Source organism: Aythya marila, assembly GCF_965140915.1.
Source record: "Aythya marila genome assembly, chromosome: 20".
NCBI classification, from domain to species: domain Eukaryota; kingdom Metazoa; phylum Chordata; class Aves; order Anseriformes; family Anatidae; genus Aythya; species Aythya marila.
The window spans coordinates 6,428,917-6,445,811 of NC_139061.1; the positions used below are offsets into that span (position 1 = coordinate 6,428,917).

Below are 16,895 nucleotides of genomic sequence, written 5' to 3' on the forward strand. Positions count from 1 at the left end.
CAAAAGGCAATGTCTTGTCACAGCTTCACTAGTGTCTGAGATGGGCACAACTCCCTAGCTCCTTGTTCAGATGTAGCTTACTCCAGATGTGCACCGCTATCATTAAGGATCCTTGGGAACCCTCCACCCCAGCAATCCATCCCCTGCTACGTAAAAAGGTCAGACTAACTCACCGTTGCCTGCCATGCTGCAGCTATTTCTGTATAAAACCACGGCTGGCCGTAGCAGATTCCGCTTCTGAACTCCCTCAGCTTCTGGGTAGAAAGTATGGTGCTCTGTTTTTGTGAAATAGCAGTTACAGAGCATGAGGGCCATCCTTCTGGCAGTGTTTTCCTAACTCGGGAAGTCTGCCTTCCCTCAAAGGAAGGCGCAGAATGCTTCTGGGAGCCTCCGTCCCTGAATAGTCTGCACCATCTGCTGGAATAAGAGAAGGACTGACTCACTAACCATGAATTTCAGGGACGCGGGAGACTTTGGGGAATAAAAAGTACTGGCTCAAACCTGCAATTACACATTTCTAGTCGTCTAAAAGGGGAAAAATGGCTAAAGATAATGCCTACCCCTGTAACCAATGCAGTGACACGCACCCTTCAAAAAGAGGGTGTAATTATGGGGCCGTATAATTCTAACAAGTAAACCCACAAGAATCCATCCCTACTATATGGGCATAGCTCTAGCCCACAGGAACATTTTAGCTCACTTACTTATACGGATTCATTCCTAACGTTCAGAAATACCATCCCATTCCTCAGGTAAGTCTTGCTTTGGATAACACAACCTCAGCACTAACCTCCCTAAATTCCACTCTGTTGCACTGCAACCTGTGCAAAATTTGAAGCACAAGTCTTCCTTTTCATGCCTCTGCCCTCCACTTCCCCCTCGTCTATAAAGTTTTTTCCCCTTGTTCTCAGATTCCTGAACAGCATTAGTTCTTATTCCCTATTTTCCTTCTTTCTGCCATCCCTCCTCCTCCAAGGTATTCTTGTCAAACTCTTAATTTCACCTTATTTGTCAGTACAGCAGCACTCCATGGCTGTGCTTTGCCGAACAAATGAGCAGTTACACCTACCTTAAGATTCTTTTCACTCCACTGACTCTGCAAAAGAGGCAGCTTGTAAAATGCAAAGTAATATTAATGTCTCCGCTCAGGAACTTCCACTTCGCTTTGCTAAGCTTTCATTTTGACTGAGCTCTGTTCTGAAGAGACACGACTAGCACTGGGCGTCTGCTCTATAACTCATCCGCACCGCTGGCTGAGAATATCAAATAAGTCTGAATAACTTTAATACGAGATGTATTTTTTTTTCCCCTTACTAAAGCAAATTCATGTGAACGTCATCAGAATTTACTTCCACAGCACTGCTCGGAGAACATACTGTCTTGAACTCCAAACAAATCAACAGGAAAATATTTCCATTGATTTCACAGAACTGATTTAATCCCTTGCATCTGTTCGGATGAGTATTATACACCATTTCAGGGATATGCTCTACCTGCAGGAATAAAGCTTGATTTAGCCTATAATAACATTCTGTACAACTGCCACTCCAATTTAAACGGTTTAAACCCAAGCCTTTATTTAAACAGATGAGCTTTCATTTGACAATACAGATAAGATATAAAAAACTTCTCTAGGAGTCCTTCCATAAAGGGCATTTTAATATCATATTTGTACAAAAAAAGTTACCAAGTGAGACAAAAACCATCAGATCTCCCCAGCTAACACCCTCATTTTTGAGGGGATGGTGGAAGACTATTAAGTACAAAAATCTTCCTGCAGATGACTTCTCACAGAACAAGCTGAGAAACAGCTGAGAGCAGAGCTGTTGCTCTTCATGTTATAGGGTTACCTTTGAAGCACCGACTAATCACAAAGCAATGCTCCCTGATTTGCTTTTTCTGCAAGCAGAAACAGCTGCCAATGCTTCTCCAAAACTGTCCTTTCCTATTATCTGAGGGATTGTATAAGTCCAGTGCAAGCAGGCATGAGTAATTCCTCATTACCTTTTTGCAGCAAGGCTGGCAGCCCCAAAAGATGTCTCAGTAAAAACCTAAACTGTGGGCACTGATATTATTGGCCACAGTTTACTTCCAGCATTTCCAAGTAGACAAACAGCTGGAGTGGCTCGGGCCAGCTACGTGTCAGTTCAGCCCAGTATTCTGTCTCTCCCAGTAACAAATGACGGGGGGAAAAAAATCAGAAAACCACTAAGAACGCGTAAGTAGGGACAGAGAAAAACAACTGCTCTCTCATTGCATCTCTCAGCTGCTCAGTTCGATATTACATCTGACCGCCGTCAGCATTCAGTGGACCTGTCTTCCACTATTTATTTTTTTTAAATCCATGTCTTCCATCTTCTGCAATATCTAGTTACTGTAAGTTTTACAACTTAATACTTCTGGAAAACGCACTGGTGTTTTAAATAGGCAGATATGTGGATACTGATGAGTGTTCCCCATGACTCTTCTACTATGAAAAATAACAATTACCCTCTGCCCCTTCCCTTCTCCAGACCACTTATTGTTCTATAAGGTCCAACAACATTCTCTTCATTCTTTTTTCCTTTTTTTTGGCCAAAAAAACCTTCCAGCCACTTATGTTAATAACTTGTTAACTAGTAACTATCAATGGATAGAACCACTTCTGAATATCTTCCCCTTAACTGCTTTAAACTGGATCCTGCTTCCACTTTAGCAGCCTCTCCATTAAATCTTCAAACACCGCTGCAGTAACGGTACCTCTGAGATGGGAGAAAGTCTCTCATGTGACATGGGGCAGAACTGAGGGGATAAAAGGCTTGCTCAAACGCGGCGGGGAAGAACAAGGCTGAACATTTGGCTGGGTCCTGTTTTAACCGCTGGACTGCCCTTATCACGGAACGCACATTTGCTTTGGAGGCGAGGGTTCACAAGCGCGCACAGCCCAGCCAGAGGATCACAGCAAGAGAAAATGGGAGCAGAGCACTTTAAGAGCGCCCTGGGAAGCTGTAACCTGAAGCCAGCCGAAGGCTGGGCTGGGGAGGCAGCAAAAAGCAGATGTGGCTGCGTTGAGCTCACATTGGCCCCGGCTCGCACCCGCTGGGAAGCTGCTGCAGCGGCGGCCGAGAGGAGCCCGAGGTAAGGGGCAGCTCGGGCTGCTGGCGCTGCCCAGTGTCGGCTGCCAGCGGCCAGGGAGTGCCAGGGGTGTGAAGGGTGCAGGGGTGATGCTGGGGAGCTCTTGGGGAGCTGGGGAATGGAAAATAAACGGTGCTGCTGCAGGTGTGAAAAGGCGCAGCGACGCCCGCCAGGTAGGTGAGCGATGGCAGCGAGGGTTGGCAGCCAGCAGCATCCCAGGGCACCTCTTTGCCACCGGGGTTGATGTGTGCTTGGTGACTGGGGAATTTTTTCCCCTTTTCTGCCCTTCTGGTACCTGTGCTGCAGCTGGGAAGAGGCTTTTTCTTTGCAAAGGTAGCTATTTTGGCGATAGGCAACTCCTCGAGGGCTGGTGGTCGCAGGATGCCTCAGAAGTGGTGCTGTGGGATGGAGCAATCACAGAGAGGTCTGAGCTCGTGGGTGCTGTTTCGTAGGAGCCCTAAAATCATAAGCATTCATAAATGATCTGAGACTTGTACCACTATAGATGGAAAGCAAAACGTTTCACTTTGCACCTGCAGGCCTTCACAAACAGACAGCTCCAAGGCACAGAGTTCCTCCTCTGCTCATTTCTCAAGTTTCTTCCTGCATCTTCCTGACTGTAACATCACACGCTGCATGCTGTTGCTCCTTCTCTTCTTTTTAAAAGGCAGCTACAGATTTTAATAGCATGCCTGAAAACATCCAACACCTTTTCTCCAACCAAGTTCTTCCCTCTCTGCATTTTTGGCTGCGGACTAAAGGCCACGCAAATAGAATCCAGATGTTCAGGCCAATTCAAATGCAAAAGGCTTTGTCTTTCTAAAATGGAAATTGCTTTTTGGCAAAGTTCGAGAAATATGAAGCTGGTGACAGTACTGGCAAAAACAATATAAATCTGCAAAACCAATCTCCGCTCCTATACTCCCAGGAGCTCAGTATAGTTGGAAGCAGGGATTGTGCAGAACCTCTTTTTTTTTTTCAGAGAAAAGGTTACGCTCCATGGAAAACCATCTCCAAAGTAGACTGGGCCAAATCTCTTCTGCTCAGCATGCGTGAACACTGCTTGCTTGGTGCAGGCGTCCTCATAAAGCCCTAGCCATGTCCTAGCTTTGCTTAGATGCACGCAGGGCTTGTCATCTTTTTCAGCATGGTGCCTATTCATTTTAAAGCTCTGCAGTGCTACAAGCCATCCCAGCATCATATCCACTGTCATACCACCAAACGTGGTTTGTTGCAGTGCAGTAAGTCCTCTTGATGAGCATTTCCTGCCCCAGAATATCTCATCTACTCAGCAACTGGGATAGCAGGAGGTCACAGGATGCGAGTGCACAGGGAAAAGAGGTACCACTTTTATGTTATGCTGCCTAAACATACATGAGGACTTCAAACCTCCACCGTGACACCATTCTCTCCAAGACAGAAGTACCTCTAGAAGAAAAGGGTTTGGGGAGGAAAGGGAAACGGTGAGCTGTCTTTCACTGAAGGAAAACCTCTGCCAGAGCAGACTGGGTCCTGAACTCTGGCTATTGTAGCCACGTGGCTTTAAGTTGTATTTCTACCAGCAGGCATGTTTCCTTTAGAGCTGCACTTAATCCGAAACACATGTTATTTCTCTTACTTCGCTGGATGCTTGGATCACAGGGGTTAGTTAAATACAACCCTCTTCCTTTAATTTCTGGGAATCTATATAAACATTGCCTCAGACCAGCCACAGTGGCGTCTGTACTCAGGGGCATGACACTTCTGCAGTAGCTCTGGTTTACCCGCAGTGAAAGCCTGGGTTACACACTGCCCTTTGGACCAGACAGATCTGGACCAGACAGATCTGTCTGGAAGGGCCACATATGCCAAAGCTGGAGTGATTAAACTCGGGTTCCACAGAAGGAAGCTTATCGGCTTTGGAAAGTTTGGTACTTTTCTCCCACCTCTATTAAAAATATGGAATAAGCCAAGCTCTGTCTCTAGATCTGGCCCAGCATTAGGTGTTTACTCCCAGCCCTTTTCCTCTCTGTCTTCTAAGAAAGATCTTCTATTGGTCTGTTATCAAACTGCAAATAAGAAGGAAAGGATTCAGTATAGCCTTCCAAGTACATGCAGACACAAGAAACATGGTAAATTAGTGCCTGAGGCAGAAAACTTGTTTACCAGAGCAGCAGACAGACAATTCTCTTCTGCCCCATTCAACAACGTGAATTTGCTACCTTTTATAAACGCTGATGTATTGAATTTTTAGTCTAAAACTCGGAAGACCATGGCACTCAGTAGCTGCCAGCACCAGTGTGGTTTGGGCCACACACATCTGCTTTTGTGTTCAGACACACCCAGGCATGTGTGTTTGCCCAATTTTGAAGTCACTGGAGCCAGGCTGGCTGAATACTTAGAGCAAGCTAGAGAAGAAGAAAACCCAGCTAAAATCAGGTGTGTGCTTCACAATCAAGAAGAACAAGCAGCAGCATGTCACTGCAGTGCCTGTCACAACCAGGTACAGCAACCAGCAGCAGCAGAGATGTATTTTTCTCAGTTGCTCAAACCATCATGTTCTTACTCTGTAGGTTCAGGCATGCAGATTCCAGTGGTTCTCCTTTTCCTGGGTCTGTTAACTGTCCCAAGCAGATCCCAGAACTCGGCTACTGGGCAGGTAAGTAGAAGACAACAGCAGAGAGTGAGAGCCATACTTGGAGCAGGTAATTTAATTTTAGAAAGTCTTACAAAAGGATTAAATGCTACCCTCCTAAGTTACTAGGCTTTTATTTAGCAACATAATGAGACTAACTCCTGCTTTACGTAGATAAAACCAAAGCAGTTGCAGTCATCTCCTGATGCGAGGCAGATCCAGGGGATTCCAACCTGAGCACTGCCTTCAGCTTTATTGGGACACATTAAAGTGAAATCACTATTCCTACACGCTATCAGGAAGATTAAGCCAATGCTTCTGCAGATCACAGGAGAGTGTCTGCAGACTGCCTGCCTTTGAAATGCTTACGATTACACCTGCCCTTGTAAAGTGCAAGTCTAAACAAAGTGCTCCCTGTGCTTGCTAGAACTCTGCCACCACCGATGGAGCTAATGCTGGCGAGGTCGAGGAGGAAGATCCATTCTATAAAAGCCCTGTAAACAAGCTGGCAGCTGCAGTCTCCAACTTTGGCTATGACCTGTACCGTCAGCAATCTAGCCGGACAGCCACTGCCAATGTGCTACTGTCTCCGTTCAGCCTGGCTACGGCACTCTCTGGTCTCTCACTCGGTGAGTTCCTGCCCCCTTTTTTCATGTGCTGTTTGACTTGCCGGGCCTTCCTTCATGCTGTTGTCCTTGTTGTTGGCAGGGGCTGGAGAACGAACAGAAGATGTGATTTCTCGTGCTCTCTTCTACGATCTACTTAACAAAGCTGAGGTCCACAACACCTACAAGGACCTCCTGGCCAGTGTGACTGGACCAGAGAAGAGCCTGAAAAGTGCCTCCCGTATCATCTTGGAGAAAAGTACAAGTCCTTCTTTGCCTCTATCAAAATTTACCTATATAAACTAGCAGCAGGTAGAAAACACTGAACAGATAGCACCACAATAACAGCCTTGGTTCTCACATACCGAGAAGCCACAACAGTGTGGAACACATTCCTGCTCCAGATAAAGCCTGGAATGTTTGTGTATGTATAAGTAAGTGAAAAGACCAGACATGCACCAAAAGGTAGTGGTGAGAGAGCAACTAGCATGCACAAGACCTAGAAGAAACTTGCTGTGAGGATTTTGCCTTCACTCTAGGTTTCCTGGCAGATGCTGCTAACTACCAAGAACCACAAATCACATTTTCCTATTTGTGACAGCATTCAGCCAGTTTTCTTTGTTTAATTCATTGCAGAAATATTTGAGATATCTGCTTTCAGCATGCAGCAAACATCTGCTGAGAAAGCTAAGAGCTATCCTTTGGAACATGCTAGTTCCCAGAATCCAATAGGCTGAGTAAGCTACGCTCATATAGAAAAAGCTGGAGAAAAAAAAAGAAAGACAGACTGATTGATGTAGGAATAGCTGTGTCCAAGCCTTCTTTTGTTATCTCTCATCTTTACTTCTCAGAGAGAGTTATTCCATACCCTAACATGGTTGGCTACGGGATTGGATCAGTTTCCTCCGCTCATTCTTTTTCAAAGCAGGTTTCAGGATACACGCAGCCACAGATCTGTTTTATGAGAGAACTGCTGCTGGGCTTTGGATTGCAGTTTGCAGCCTTGAAATTGTTTTGATAAGGGAGCTAACTGCAATATCGATCTTTTTGTTCCCCAGGACTGAGGGTGAAGTCTGCTTTTCACAGCCAACTCGAGAAGTCCTACAAAATGCGTCTGAGGGCATTAAGTGGCAATGCCCAATTAGACCTTCAAGAAATCAACAACTGGGTACGGCAGCAGACAAAGGGGAGGATCCTGCGGTTTATGAAGGACATGCCCACAGATGTCAGCATTCTCCTTGCTGGGGCTGCTTACTTCAAGGGTAAGAACGCTGCATAGTCTGTTACAGAGAAGGACTATTAAGTACATGTTAGAAGAGATGTGAGGGAATGATCTCACTGCCAATAGCACAAACAGACTGCCAGGGATGAATATAAGAAGAGAGCGTTTGAGCACGTGTTTAATAAACCAGAAAAAAAATAAAAGCATGCTACCTAAACAGAAGTAGTCCTCAAGGGAGGAATTATTGCTTCTGGGAAGCTGAATCTTGACCTGTTTGCAATAACGGAGCAGAGGAGAAAGTGTAAGGTAGTAAAACTCAATAGCAGAGACAAAATATTAACATTTAGAGAAGGCAGAGGTTAAAAACTGCACTGAGCCTTAGTACCACTGTAGAGGGCATGGAGGGAGATGCTGGAAATCTGTTCTAGAGCATGCTCCAAGCCAGCACCTACAGAATCCAGTGTCCTGGAGAATTATCGCTTAGAGACAAGGAGCAAAACAAAGGTGGGAAGAGAAGTGCTTTATGTGCACAGACACAATTGTTACCCTTTAAAATAGTTTTGTAATTGCATAAGTGGACATCAGCTTCCCAACAGTTACTCCACCCATGAGCTGGCTTGATTTATTTATTTTTTTTAATTTCTCATTTAGCCAATTCTGAGATGAAAAGGAGGGGCCTAAAAGTGGCAGTAAATCAATAGGTCCTATCCGTCTATTTCCATCTCTACTACCACTCCTTTATGTCTCAACTTTTAAAGCAAAAATACTGCATATATAAAGCACAAGATTACTCAGCCACAGACACAAGCCCAGTTTCATATGCTATTATTCCAGAAAATCTTCCCTTTTGTCTTTGAAAAAAATAGGGACTTGGGCAACCAAATTTGACACCAAGAGGACCACTCTGAAGGACTTCCATCTGGATGAGGACAGAACTGTGAAGGTGTCCATGATGTCAGACCCCAAGGCCATACTGCGATATGGTTTTGACTCAGAGCTCAACTGCAAGGTCAGACAGCAAATATTGCACAAGATCTAAACCTACTGAGGAACAGGCTCAGCTACACTTACCTGTTAACCTATTCCAGAAGACAGCCTCGCTCCACCCATCAGGCTAGTTCTGCAATCCCTGTTTTGAAAGGCAGCATGCTTATCTTTGAAATATTTTTCTTTTACATTGGCCGTGACACAAGCAGTCCCAAGCTTAAATAATGTCCTACTAGCCTGTATTGCTCTACTTAAAGTTGGGTGAGAGGGGCAGAACACAGAGCTTTTCGATCTCTACTTCTTTCAACAAATCTGTCACTGTAGAAAGAGCTCAAAGAAGGTATCCCAGCTGGGAATCCCCCAAAGCAGTACTGTAGTTCACTACAGAGCTCAACAAGTGAAAAAGAACTCCTGCCATCTACTAGCTGGAAGGGGGAAGCAGAGGGTTGATGAAAGCCTGGGCACAAGGAAGGTCAGGGAGCATCATGTACAATAAAAGCAACCAGATAAGGAGACAAAATGTTAACTGGAAAGGCTGACCAGGCAGTCAAGGGTTCAGGTCTGGGACTGGTACAGGGAGGATAAAACTTTCTCCTGTGGGTATGGAGAAAGGTTTTACTTGTATTTTCTTCTTTGTAACTGGCCTTCCAGATTGCCCAGCTGCCACTGACAGAAGGACTCAGCGCCATGTTCTTCCTGCCTACGAAGGTGACCCAGAATATGACTCTGATTGAGGAAAGCCTCACTTCTGAGTTTGTCCACGACGTAGACAAGGAGCTGAAGACAGTCCACGCGGTGCTAAGCTTGCCCAAACTAAAGCTGAACTACGAAGAGGCACTTGACAGCACTCTAAAGGAGACAAGTACGTACATCACACTCCCTCTATAGACTGCCAGGTCTGAAAGCAGGAGGCAAGTTGCTTCCTGCTCACAGAAAATATGATGCTGGTGGGTTATTAGCTTGGCCCTGCTCTCAGTCTGCACAGATTTCGCCATCAGCTAAACCACCTCAGTCCAGGACTCCTCAACTTTTTAAATCATATCTTTCCATCAAGCTCATACACTGTTTCTGAGATGCAGAGGAGCACAGTACAAGCAGATCTAAACTTCTTCTCCCTGTTGCCCCCATTAAACTCTGCCTGAACAGCTATGTGATGCCCTCCTGGATCACAGCAGTAGCAGCACCCCTCCTCCACCTGACATCTATGCCTTTAATTAATGGAATTTTCTTTCTTTTCCTCCAGGGCTCCAATCACTTTTCACATCACCTGATTTTACCAAGATCTCTGCCAAACCCATTAAGCTGTCTCATGTGCAACACAAGGCAATTCTGGAGCTTAGCGAAGATGGGGAAAAATCCACACCAAATCCTGGGGTGAATGCTGCTCGTCTGACCTTCCCCATAGAATATCACGTGGACAGACCTTTCCTTCTTGTGCTGCGAGATGATACCACTGGAACCCTCCTCTTCATTGGAAAGATCCTGGACCCCAGGAGCGTTTAGATCCATTCACAGTAATTTGCAATGGTAGGGCTCAAATGGAAAGGGTGGTATTGGGAGGGATACTCGCTCCCTGCTCTGCTGCACAAAGACACAACTTGCAAATTTTATGCCTTTATGCTGCAATAAAAGAGCTTTTGCTATTAATCTCCACAACCCCAGTACTCTTCCTTGAAGGACTCTCCTGTCTCCATCATGTTTTCACATTCCCATTTTCCCTAGACTGAGCCCCAGTGCAGTTCTGTCCTATATGCAAACATCAGTATAGTATATACTGGATTTTCCCCTATCCCATTTTCATTTACTTGTCATGCTAACAAGAAAGCATGTCAATTGTATTAGAAGTAAAAGGCAATGTGGTCTGGATGACTGCACGTTCATGACCAGCAGAGTACCACATGTGGGAGACTCACATCTCTAGAAACACACTTATAAGCATCTCAAGCATTTGCTTCAAACCCACATGCAGAAACTCTACAGCAGCATCTATTTCCACCATAGCACACGCAGACCCCTCAGGTTAGAACCGGTTATTTTATTTACAACAGTCTCACTAAAGAGCATTTCAGATTTCACTCAAGTTGTTGTTACGCACAATTTTCCAGCTTGTACTACATGACTGCCTTACCACACAAAACTTAGCTTTGATGAAAGATCACATTGCAGCTTCCTTTGATAGGGAAATTAAGTCCTCTGAAGAATGCTTCTGGGAAGCTCTAACAGACAGGTCTTCATCTCTTGTAGTTCCCGGATCTGAGTGCTCTGAGGACCACAGTGCACTGTCAAAATCTTCTCTGCTCTTTGAATTGTGCTCAGAGCTTCCGAAACTGCAAATCTGAAAAAGGAAGTGAGTAAGAAGAGAGCATATAAAGTAACTTAACTCAGCTCCCTTGACTTGCACAACCTTCAACCCTTCGCCCAAAAAACCTAAGCCTGTTCATGGGTATAGATCCTACCCTCCACTGCCTTTCAACACCAGGCAAATACAGCTGCAGAGGGAGGATGGGTTAAAAAAAGATAAATGAAAGGGGATGGAAAAAAAACTAAAACATTATCTCTGAGTATATGCATGCACTGCTTCCTCACTGCAGCTCCCGCTAAAATTCAGACAGTTAAAGGGAGATGTTGTTAAAAGACATGCAGTAGTCTGGGGATTTGCTTGTCAGAAGAGGGCCAAAACAGAGCAAGGAGATTTTATTTCCTTGTTTGGAAAGATGTCAGCAACATTTTACTACTGTGTAAACATCAAGGGTGACTACTTATTGGAATAAAACAATAGGATGGGGAGAAATGGAGCCAGGGCATAGAAAAGAATAGGCAGGCACAAAGCAAAGAAATGGGTCCGAAGAGAGGCATAAAGGACAAGCAAACCCTATTAGGATTAACGAACTTGCACTTGAGTAGTGTACAACTCTTGTACCCATGCCTAGGGTCCTGCAAGGTGCCAAGGACTGCCTGCCATGTGTCAGACACAGAGGAGTTGTGCAGGGAAGGGAGGGAGAATGAAAGCAACTTTACCCATTGAAGAGAATTTGTGCCAGTTTGAAGAGTTCATGACCCATTTCTACACTTGATGGCCCGTGATGCGTTTCCACAATCTGAATGCTCCTCTCCAGGTGTCTGGCTGCTTCCTGCCACTTTCCTGACAGAAAAAAAAAAAATCACCATGAATAGATACTGTTTAGAGTCACAGTCATCCAGAGTTTGACAGCATTATGCAAAGCATGATGAACTATATACACAGCAATCTTGAGAGGTTGCTGTCCTCTGAACCAGGACAAGGAAAACAGAAGAAAGTGAGATCACACTGTTCACTGACAGATGGGAACACAGTTTCGGCTAAAGCAGTCTTTCTGAGAGCTCTACTTCCAAAACTAAAGAAATGCAGTAGGGGAAAAGTAAAAAGACTAGTGAGGGAAAATGCTTGTCTTGTTAAATTCAAAGTTCAGAAAACTAAAGACAATCTTGAGTGAGAAGACAATGCCATACCAAGAGTAGCGTAGACCTGTGCCAGATGATCCTCCATCTCTCCCATCAGCAAATGCTCCGGTGACAAGAAGTTTCTAGCATCCATCTGACACTTTAGGAGCATTTTGATAGCTTCATCTATAAAACAGGATATAAAGTTCATCTTGCTGGCCAGTCTCTGGGTTGCCATGGTCCATGAAATGAAACCAGTCCACTCTCATCTCTGCATCTTACACAACTAGAGCTGGATTTGGTTCAGATTCAACATCTACTTCCTCTGCAACCCTGCTTACTCCAATGCAGGGCTGGCCAGACTCGCTCCAGGAAAGTGAGGCCTGAGAATGCAAACTCCAAAGTTATCCCGAGTTCTTTTAGTCACTATGGAACAACGTGTGACTTAGATTAACACCCAGATCAGGAGTATAAAAAACCCTAACGCTCAAGTCCCCAGGGACACCAGGCTTCGTGCCAGAGGACCTCAACTACGTAAGCAACAGTGCCATCTCATGGCCAGAACCATGTCTCCTGATGTGTACTCGTGAGCTGCTGACCTTAAAGCAGAAAGCTGAGCCTTACCAGCCTTGCTGTCTCTTAGCAGTTCTAATGCTTGCTTGATTTGTCGCTGAAGGTCTCGTAAATGCCGTGACAGGCTCTCTCTGCTGACTGAGCGCGCACAAGCTTCATTTGAACAACAAAGCACGTCTTCTCCCTGTGGAAATCATCCCTGTGATCATTCCTGCTCACATTCAACTCAAAGCTTACTTTCCACATCCGTATCTCTGTGTTACACTACAGAGGTGCTAAACGTAGCTGAAGATCTAAGTGACTTAGTTGTAAACTACTGTTAACTTTTTTCTCTCCTAAATATCTGCCTCCACCCAGTATTATTTCCCCCTGATATTATGAGGTTCCTTCTGCAAGTTCTAAGGGATTTTAACTCTCTGTTAAGGGCAGTATTTTCCCTATAATGCTGAAAGATTGACAAGCAAGAACTTTGCAAGGAAGCTGCTCAGAACAGTGAGATATTGCCTTGACTCTGCAGGGACTTTTAGCTTCAAAGCAGAGGTCATGGACACGGTCTTTAAATCCTGCCTTTCCCAGAGACCCAAACATTACACATCCTGATCATGTTAAACAGTCATAATTACAGAGGAACTACCTGCATCGAAGCCTGGCAGCTAGGACAGCAGAATGAGTTTCTCATGGACACCACGCTCTTGTTGTCAGACTCTAACTCCTCAAGGCACGCCTGACAGCGGCACTCAAAGAAATACTGACTGAGAAGCTGTTGTCTCTCAGCAACCCTCATTCTACATCGGTGAGGCCCTGCAAAAAGATAACAGTAAAGGTAGAAAGCACTGAACAAGTACATTAGCTTAAAATCTATCTTTGTTAAAACAGAGACTAAACGAACATCTTTTGGGGAGTACAAAACTGGAGACTGTGAAAGCGAGATAGCAAGCTCAGGAGATAAACACTTGGTTTAATATCTTTGATAACGGCTCACACATAAACAAAGACTCTAGCAACATTATACTGGGAACGATGATATTATTAGCTATCAGTCAGCACGCCAAGTAGAGGTGAAAGGATGTCTGTGTCTTGAGACAGAGAGTTAACGCTTACCGTAGCAATGGAAAATCTCCTGGCCGCTTGAGATTGGCTGTGAGGCCCTGACAGTGGCAGCTGTCCCACTAAATGACACACTGATATTGGGGCTGCACGAATGGTTCAGAAGGCTGAGGACAGGGAAGAAGGCTGTTGCCAGGCGCACAGGTTTCCTATTTACAACAGCACCATCTCCAGACCCTAAAGAAAGAGGGAAAACAAGTATGTTAAGAATGAATTCTCTGTGACCCATCACAAATTGGTCAGTAGAAAGACTTTTTCCCTAGAAAAACTATTTCCCTAGAAAGATTTCTGGTATATTGTTACAATAAAAAATAGCAAAATGTCATCTATGTATGCACCAGAGAACAGGCTGGCATGGGACAGGACATTAATTTTAAGCAAGTCGTTCCCATCTGCAACAGGAGCTTTCTACAACTCTTTGCTTCAAATGAACCAGATGAACAAGGATAACAAGGAAGAGCTTAAAAGTTTTTCTTACCCAACTCCTGCATTACAGTGATCGCTTGTGCATTGCATTGCAGCTGCAACACATGCCTCAGCATAGCTTCTGCCATAATCTGCAGCTCTGGAGACAGCTCATCAGATGTTTTTTCACATGCCTTCGGTCCGGAACCCTTTTCAGATGATTCCTGATTCAGAACAGCAGCCTCCAGACCGGCTTCTTGCAGTTTTCTGCATATAGCCACTACACTCAGCATGCAGAGGAACTTGTGTTCAGGGCTATGCTTCTCAGCATGTGGCAAGAGGTTGAACACAGCTCGGTAAGAACTCTGGTACTGGCCATTATCATTACAACCAGGGATAGCTCTGGTTCCAGTTCTTGTAGCTGGTGCCTCACTGGGATGTTTACATCTTGCCTTGGTGTTAGGAAGATCTTCATCATCATCGTGGGACTTCTCCACCAGCCTGCTAACCTCTGAAAATCCTGCCAGTAGAACAGTCCTTAAAGCAACATGGCAGAAGACCCCTAACGTTAGGAGCAGCCCTCCCAAGGAGCACTCTGTCCGGTGGTATTGCTCCCATGCCGTATCTGCACAGTTTTGGCTGCAGTACTTCGCGTAACTGCACCCCCGGCAAGGCACAGAGGCTAAAAGCTGCTTCAGACAGCGGTGGCAATAAAGATCTGCATTAGTGACTTGAGCATCCCACACCATTTCACTGCTGTCCTGCAGCAGGCGGCTCTCCCCTTCTTCTGGACAGAGCACGCTTACAAAGGCCTCCTCTTTCAACAGGCTCTGTCCCTGCAGGATGTCCTGTGAGGCCACCAAGTGACGTCCTTTCTCTGCATTGAACTTCAAACTCAAAGATGAGGATGCACCCGAAATACTGTCATTCTCTTCCCAGATCTCTGACTCTCTTTGAGCATCACCACATGCTTCTCGTGCAGGCTCTGGACAGCTCTCTCTCTCACGTACTTTAAGCTTCAATTGATTTAACTTTTTCAGCAGCGTCTGGTGTTCAGGACCAGTCATAATCCCATCCACAGCAATTTTATTCTCCACTGCAGCGAGGGCATCTGCAGCATCCTGCACCCTCCCCAAGCACAGCAGACATTCCACTTTCCGCAGTAAGACCTTGGGCAGCAGTCTGTCCGGATAGCCATGACTCTGAGCCCTAGCAATATCTTCCAAGCAAACCTAGAAACCAAGATAAGGCCTTTTAAACGTACTTGAAAACCACGTGTGCTTTTACTCCATGGAAGATTCATCGCTTTTTAATAAGACCAAGTTTTTAATCGGCAAATTTCCCGTTCATAGCCAATCTGCGTCCAGATAAAGACTCCTAAGAGCATAAGAAGGAAAGCACGAAAGTAATGATGGAAGCTTTGAGCACAGCTTCAGCAGCTCACCCGATCCACAGCCTCTTGTTTAACAACCAGTCGTTACCGTGGCCTTTACAGAAGCAGCCACCTGAGGCCCCCCGTGCAGGCATTGCAGGGCAACGCCTCAGATGCTGCTTGGGCTCTTCTTTGCCCTGCTTCCCCCTGCACACACAGACCTGCTCCAGGACGCTCAGGAACCCCTCAGGGGCGCCCCAAAACCTCTTACCTCAAAGTGGCCGAGGTGGAAGAGGGCTGCAGAGCGGTTGGCGAAGCACAGGGACACCTCGGGGCTGCCGGGGAGCTCATGGGATGCGGCCTGGGGAGGAGAACGGAGGGTGCTGCCTCACGGGGGGGCACCACGAGGTGTGCCTCACAGGGGGCACCCTCAGCAGGACCCTCCTCACCCGGATCCCACCTCATGGGGAACCCCCAAAGATGGGGGAGGACCCTTCAAACACCAGGGGCAGATTCCCTACACAGTGGGGTGAGGGGACCCCAAATACCGGGGGGACACAACATGAGGGGACCCCAAATACAGGGGAGGGGGACACAGGGGGGACATGAGAGGACCCCAGATAGTGGGGAGGGACAGAGCAGGGATGTGAGGGGACCCCAAATACCAGGGGGGGCAAGGATGGGATGTGAGGGGACCCCAAACACCAGGGGGTGTGGGGACAGCAGGGACATGAGGGGACCCCAGATACCAGGGGGTGTACAGAATGTGAGGGGACCCCAAATATCAGAGGGTGGAGGGGCGTGTGAGGGGATCCCAAATACCAGAGGGGGAACAGCGGGGACACGAGGGGACCCCAAATACCGGGGGGCAGAGAGGGGTGTGAGGGGACCCCAGATACGGAGGGGAGGACAATGGGGACGTGACAGGACCCCAAATACTGGGGGGGGACGGAACGTGAGGGGACCCCAAATACCGGGGGGGGACCCCAAGCACCGGGGGGGGATCCCCCGAGCCCCGTACCTGCGAGTAGAGCAGCGCAGCATCCCCGTAGCAGCCGCGGCCGAACCGCCGGTTCCCCTCCTGCCGGTACCAGCGAGCGGCCGCCGGCTCCTTACCGGTGCTCGCCCTGCGGCACAGCCGCTGCAGGGCCACCGCCTCCTCCGCTCCCGGCCTGCCGGGACAACGCGGGGAGGGCTCAGCACCGTACGGCACGGCACAGCCCTGTCCCGGTCCCTCCAGCCCCGGGGCTCACCTGAGGAGGCCGCAGCCCAACCGCAGCGCCTCGCCCAGCGGCGCCGCCTCCAGCCGTTCCCTCAGCGCCGGTCCCAGCGCGGCCCGGCACCGCGCGGCGCAGCGCCGCCATTCCTCCACCGGCAATGCCATGGGGAGGTACTGGCACCGCCGCTTAATGGCGGCGCCCGGTGGAGAACCACAGGAGCGCTTCCGCCGTACAGGGCCGGGCAGCCAATAGGAAA

At 47.0% G+C, this 16,895-nt stretch overlaps 2 protein-coding genes across 2 annotated transcripts; one reads left to right on the top strand and one right to left on the bottom strand.

Moving 5' to 3' along the window:
• The first annotated feature begins 2,862 nt into the window (after positions 1–2,862).
• Positions 2,863–10,189, top strand: SERPINF1 (serpin family F member 1). The gene is made up of 8 exons (XM_082776403.1): positions 2,863–3,117; positions 5,667–5,752; positions 6,156–6,357; positions 6,437–6,592; positions 7,392–7,595; positions 8,422–8,564; positions 9,194–9,404; positions 9,786–10,189. The coding sequence occupies exons 2-8, from the start codon at positions 5,675–5,677 to the stop codon at positions 10,043–10,045; spliced, it is 1,254 nt and encodes a 417-aa protein (XP_082632529.1). The 5' UTR covers positions 2,863–3,117; positions 5,667–5,674; the 3' UTR covers positions 10,046–10,189.
• A 129-nt stretch (positions 10,190–10,318) lies between these two features.
• On the bottom strand, positions 10,319–16,815 carry SMYD4 (SET and MYND domain containing 4). Its single transcript, XM_082776399.1, has 10 exons — positions 16,673–16,815; positions 16,441–16,591; positions 15,691–15,780; positions 14,121–15,279; positions 13,637–13,819; positions 13,170–13,336; positions 12,587–12,719; positions 12,032–12,148; positions 11,561–11,684; positions 10,319–10,877 (listed from the first exon to the last, which is right to left on the bottom strand). The coding sequence occupies exons 1-10, from the start codon at positions 16,801–16,803 to the stop codon at positions 10,727–10,729; spliced, it is 2,406 nt and encodes an 801-aa protein (XP_082632525.1). The 5' UTR covers positions 16,804–16,815; the 3' UTR covers positions 10,319–10,726.
• Between the last annotated feature and the right edge of the window lie 80 nt (positions 16,816–16,895).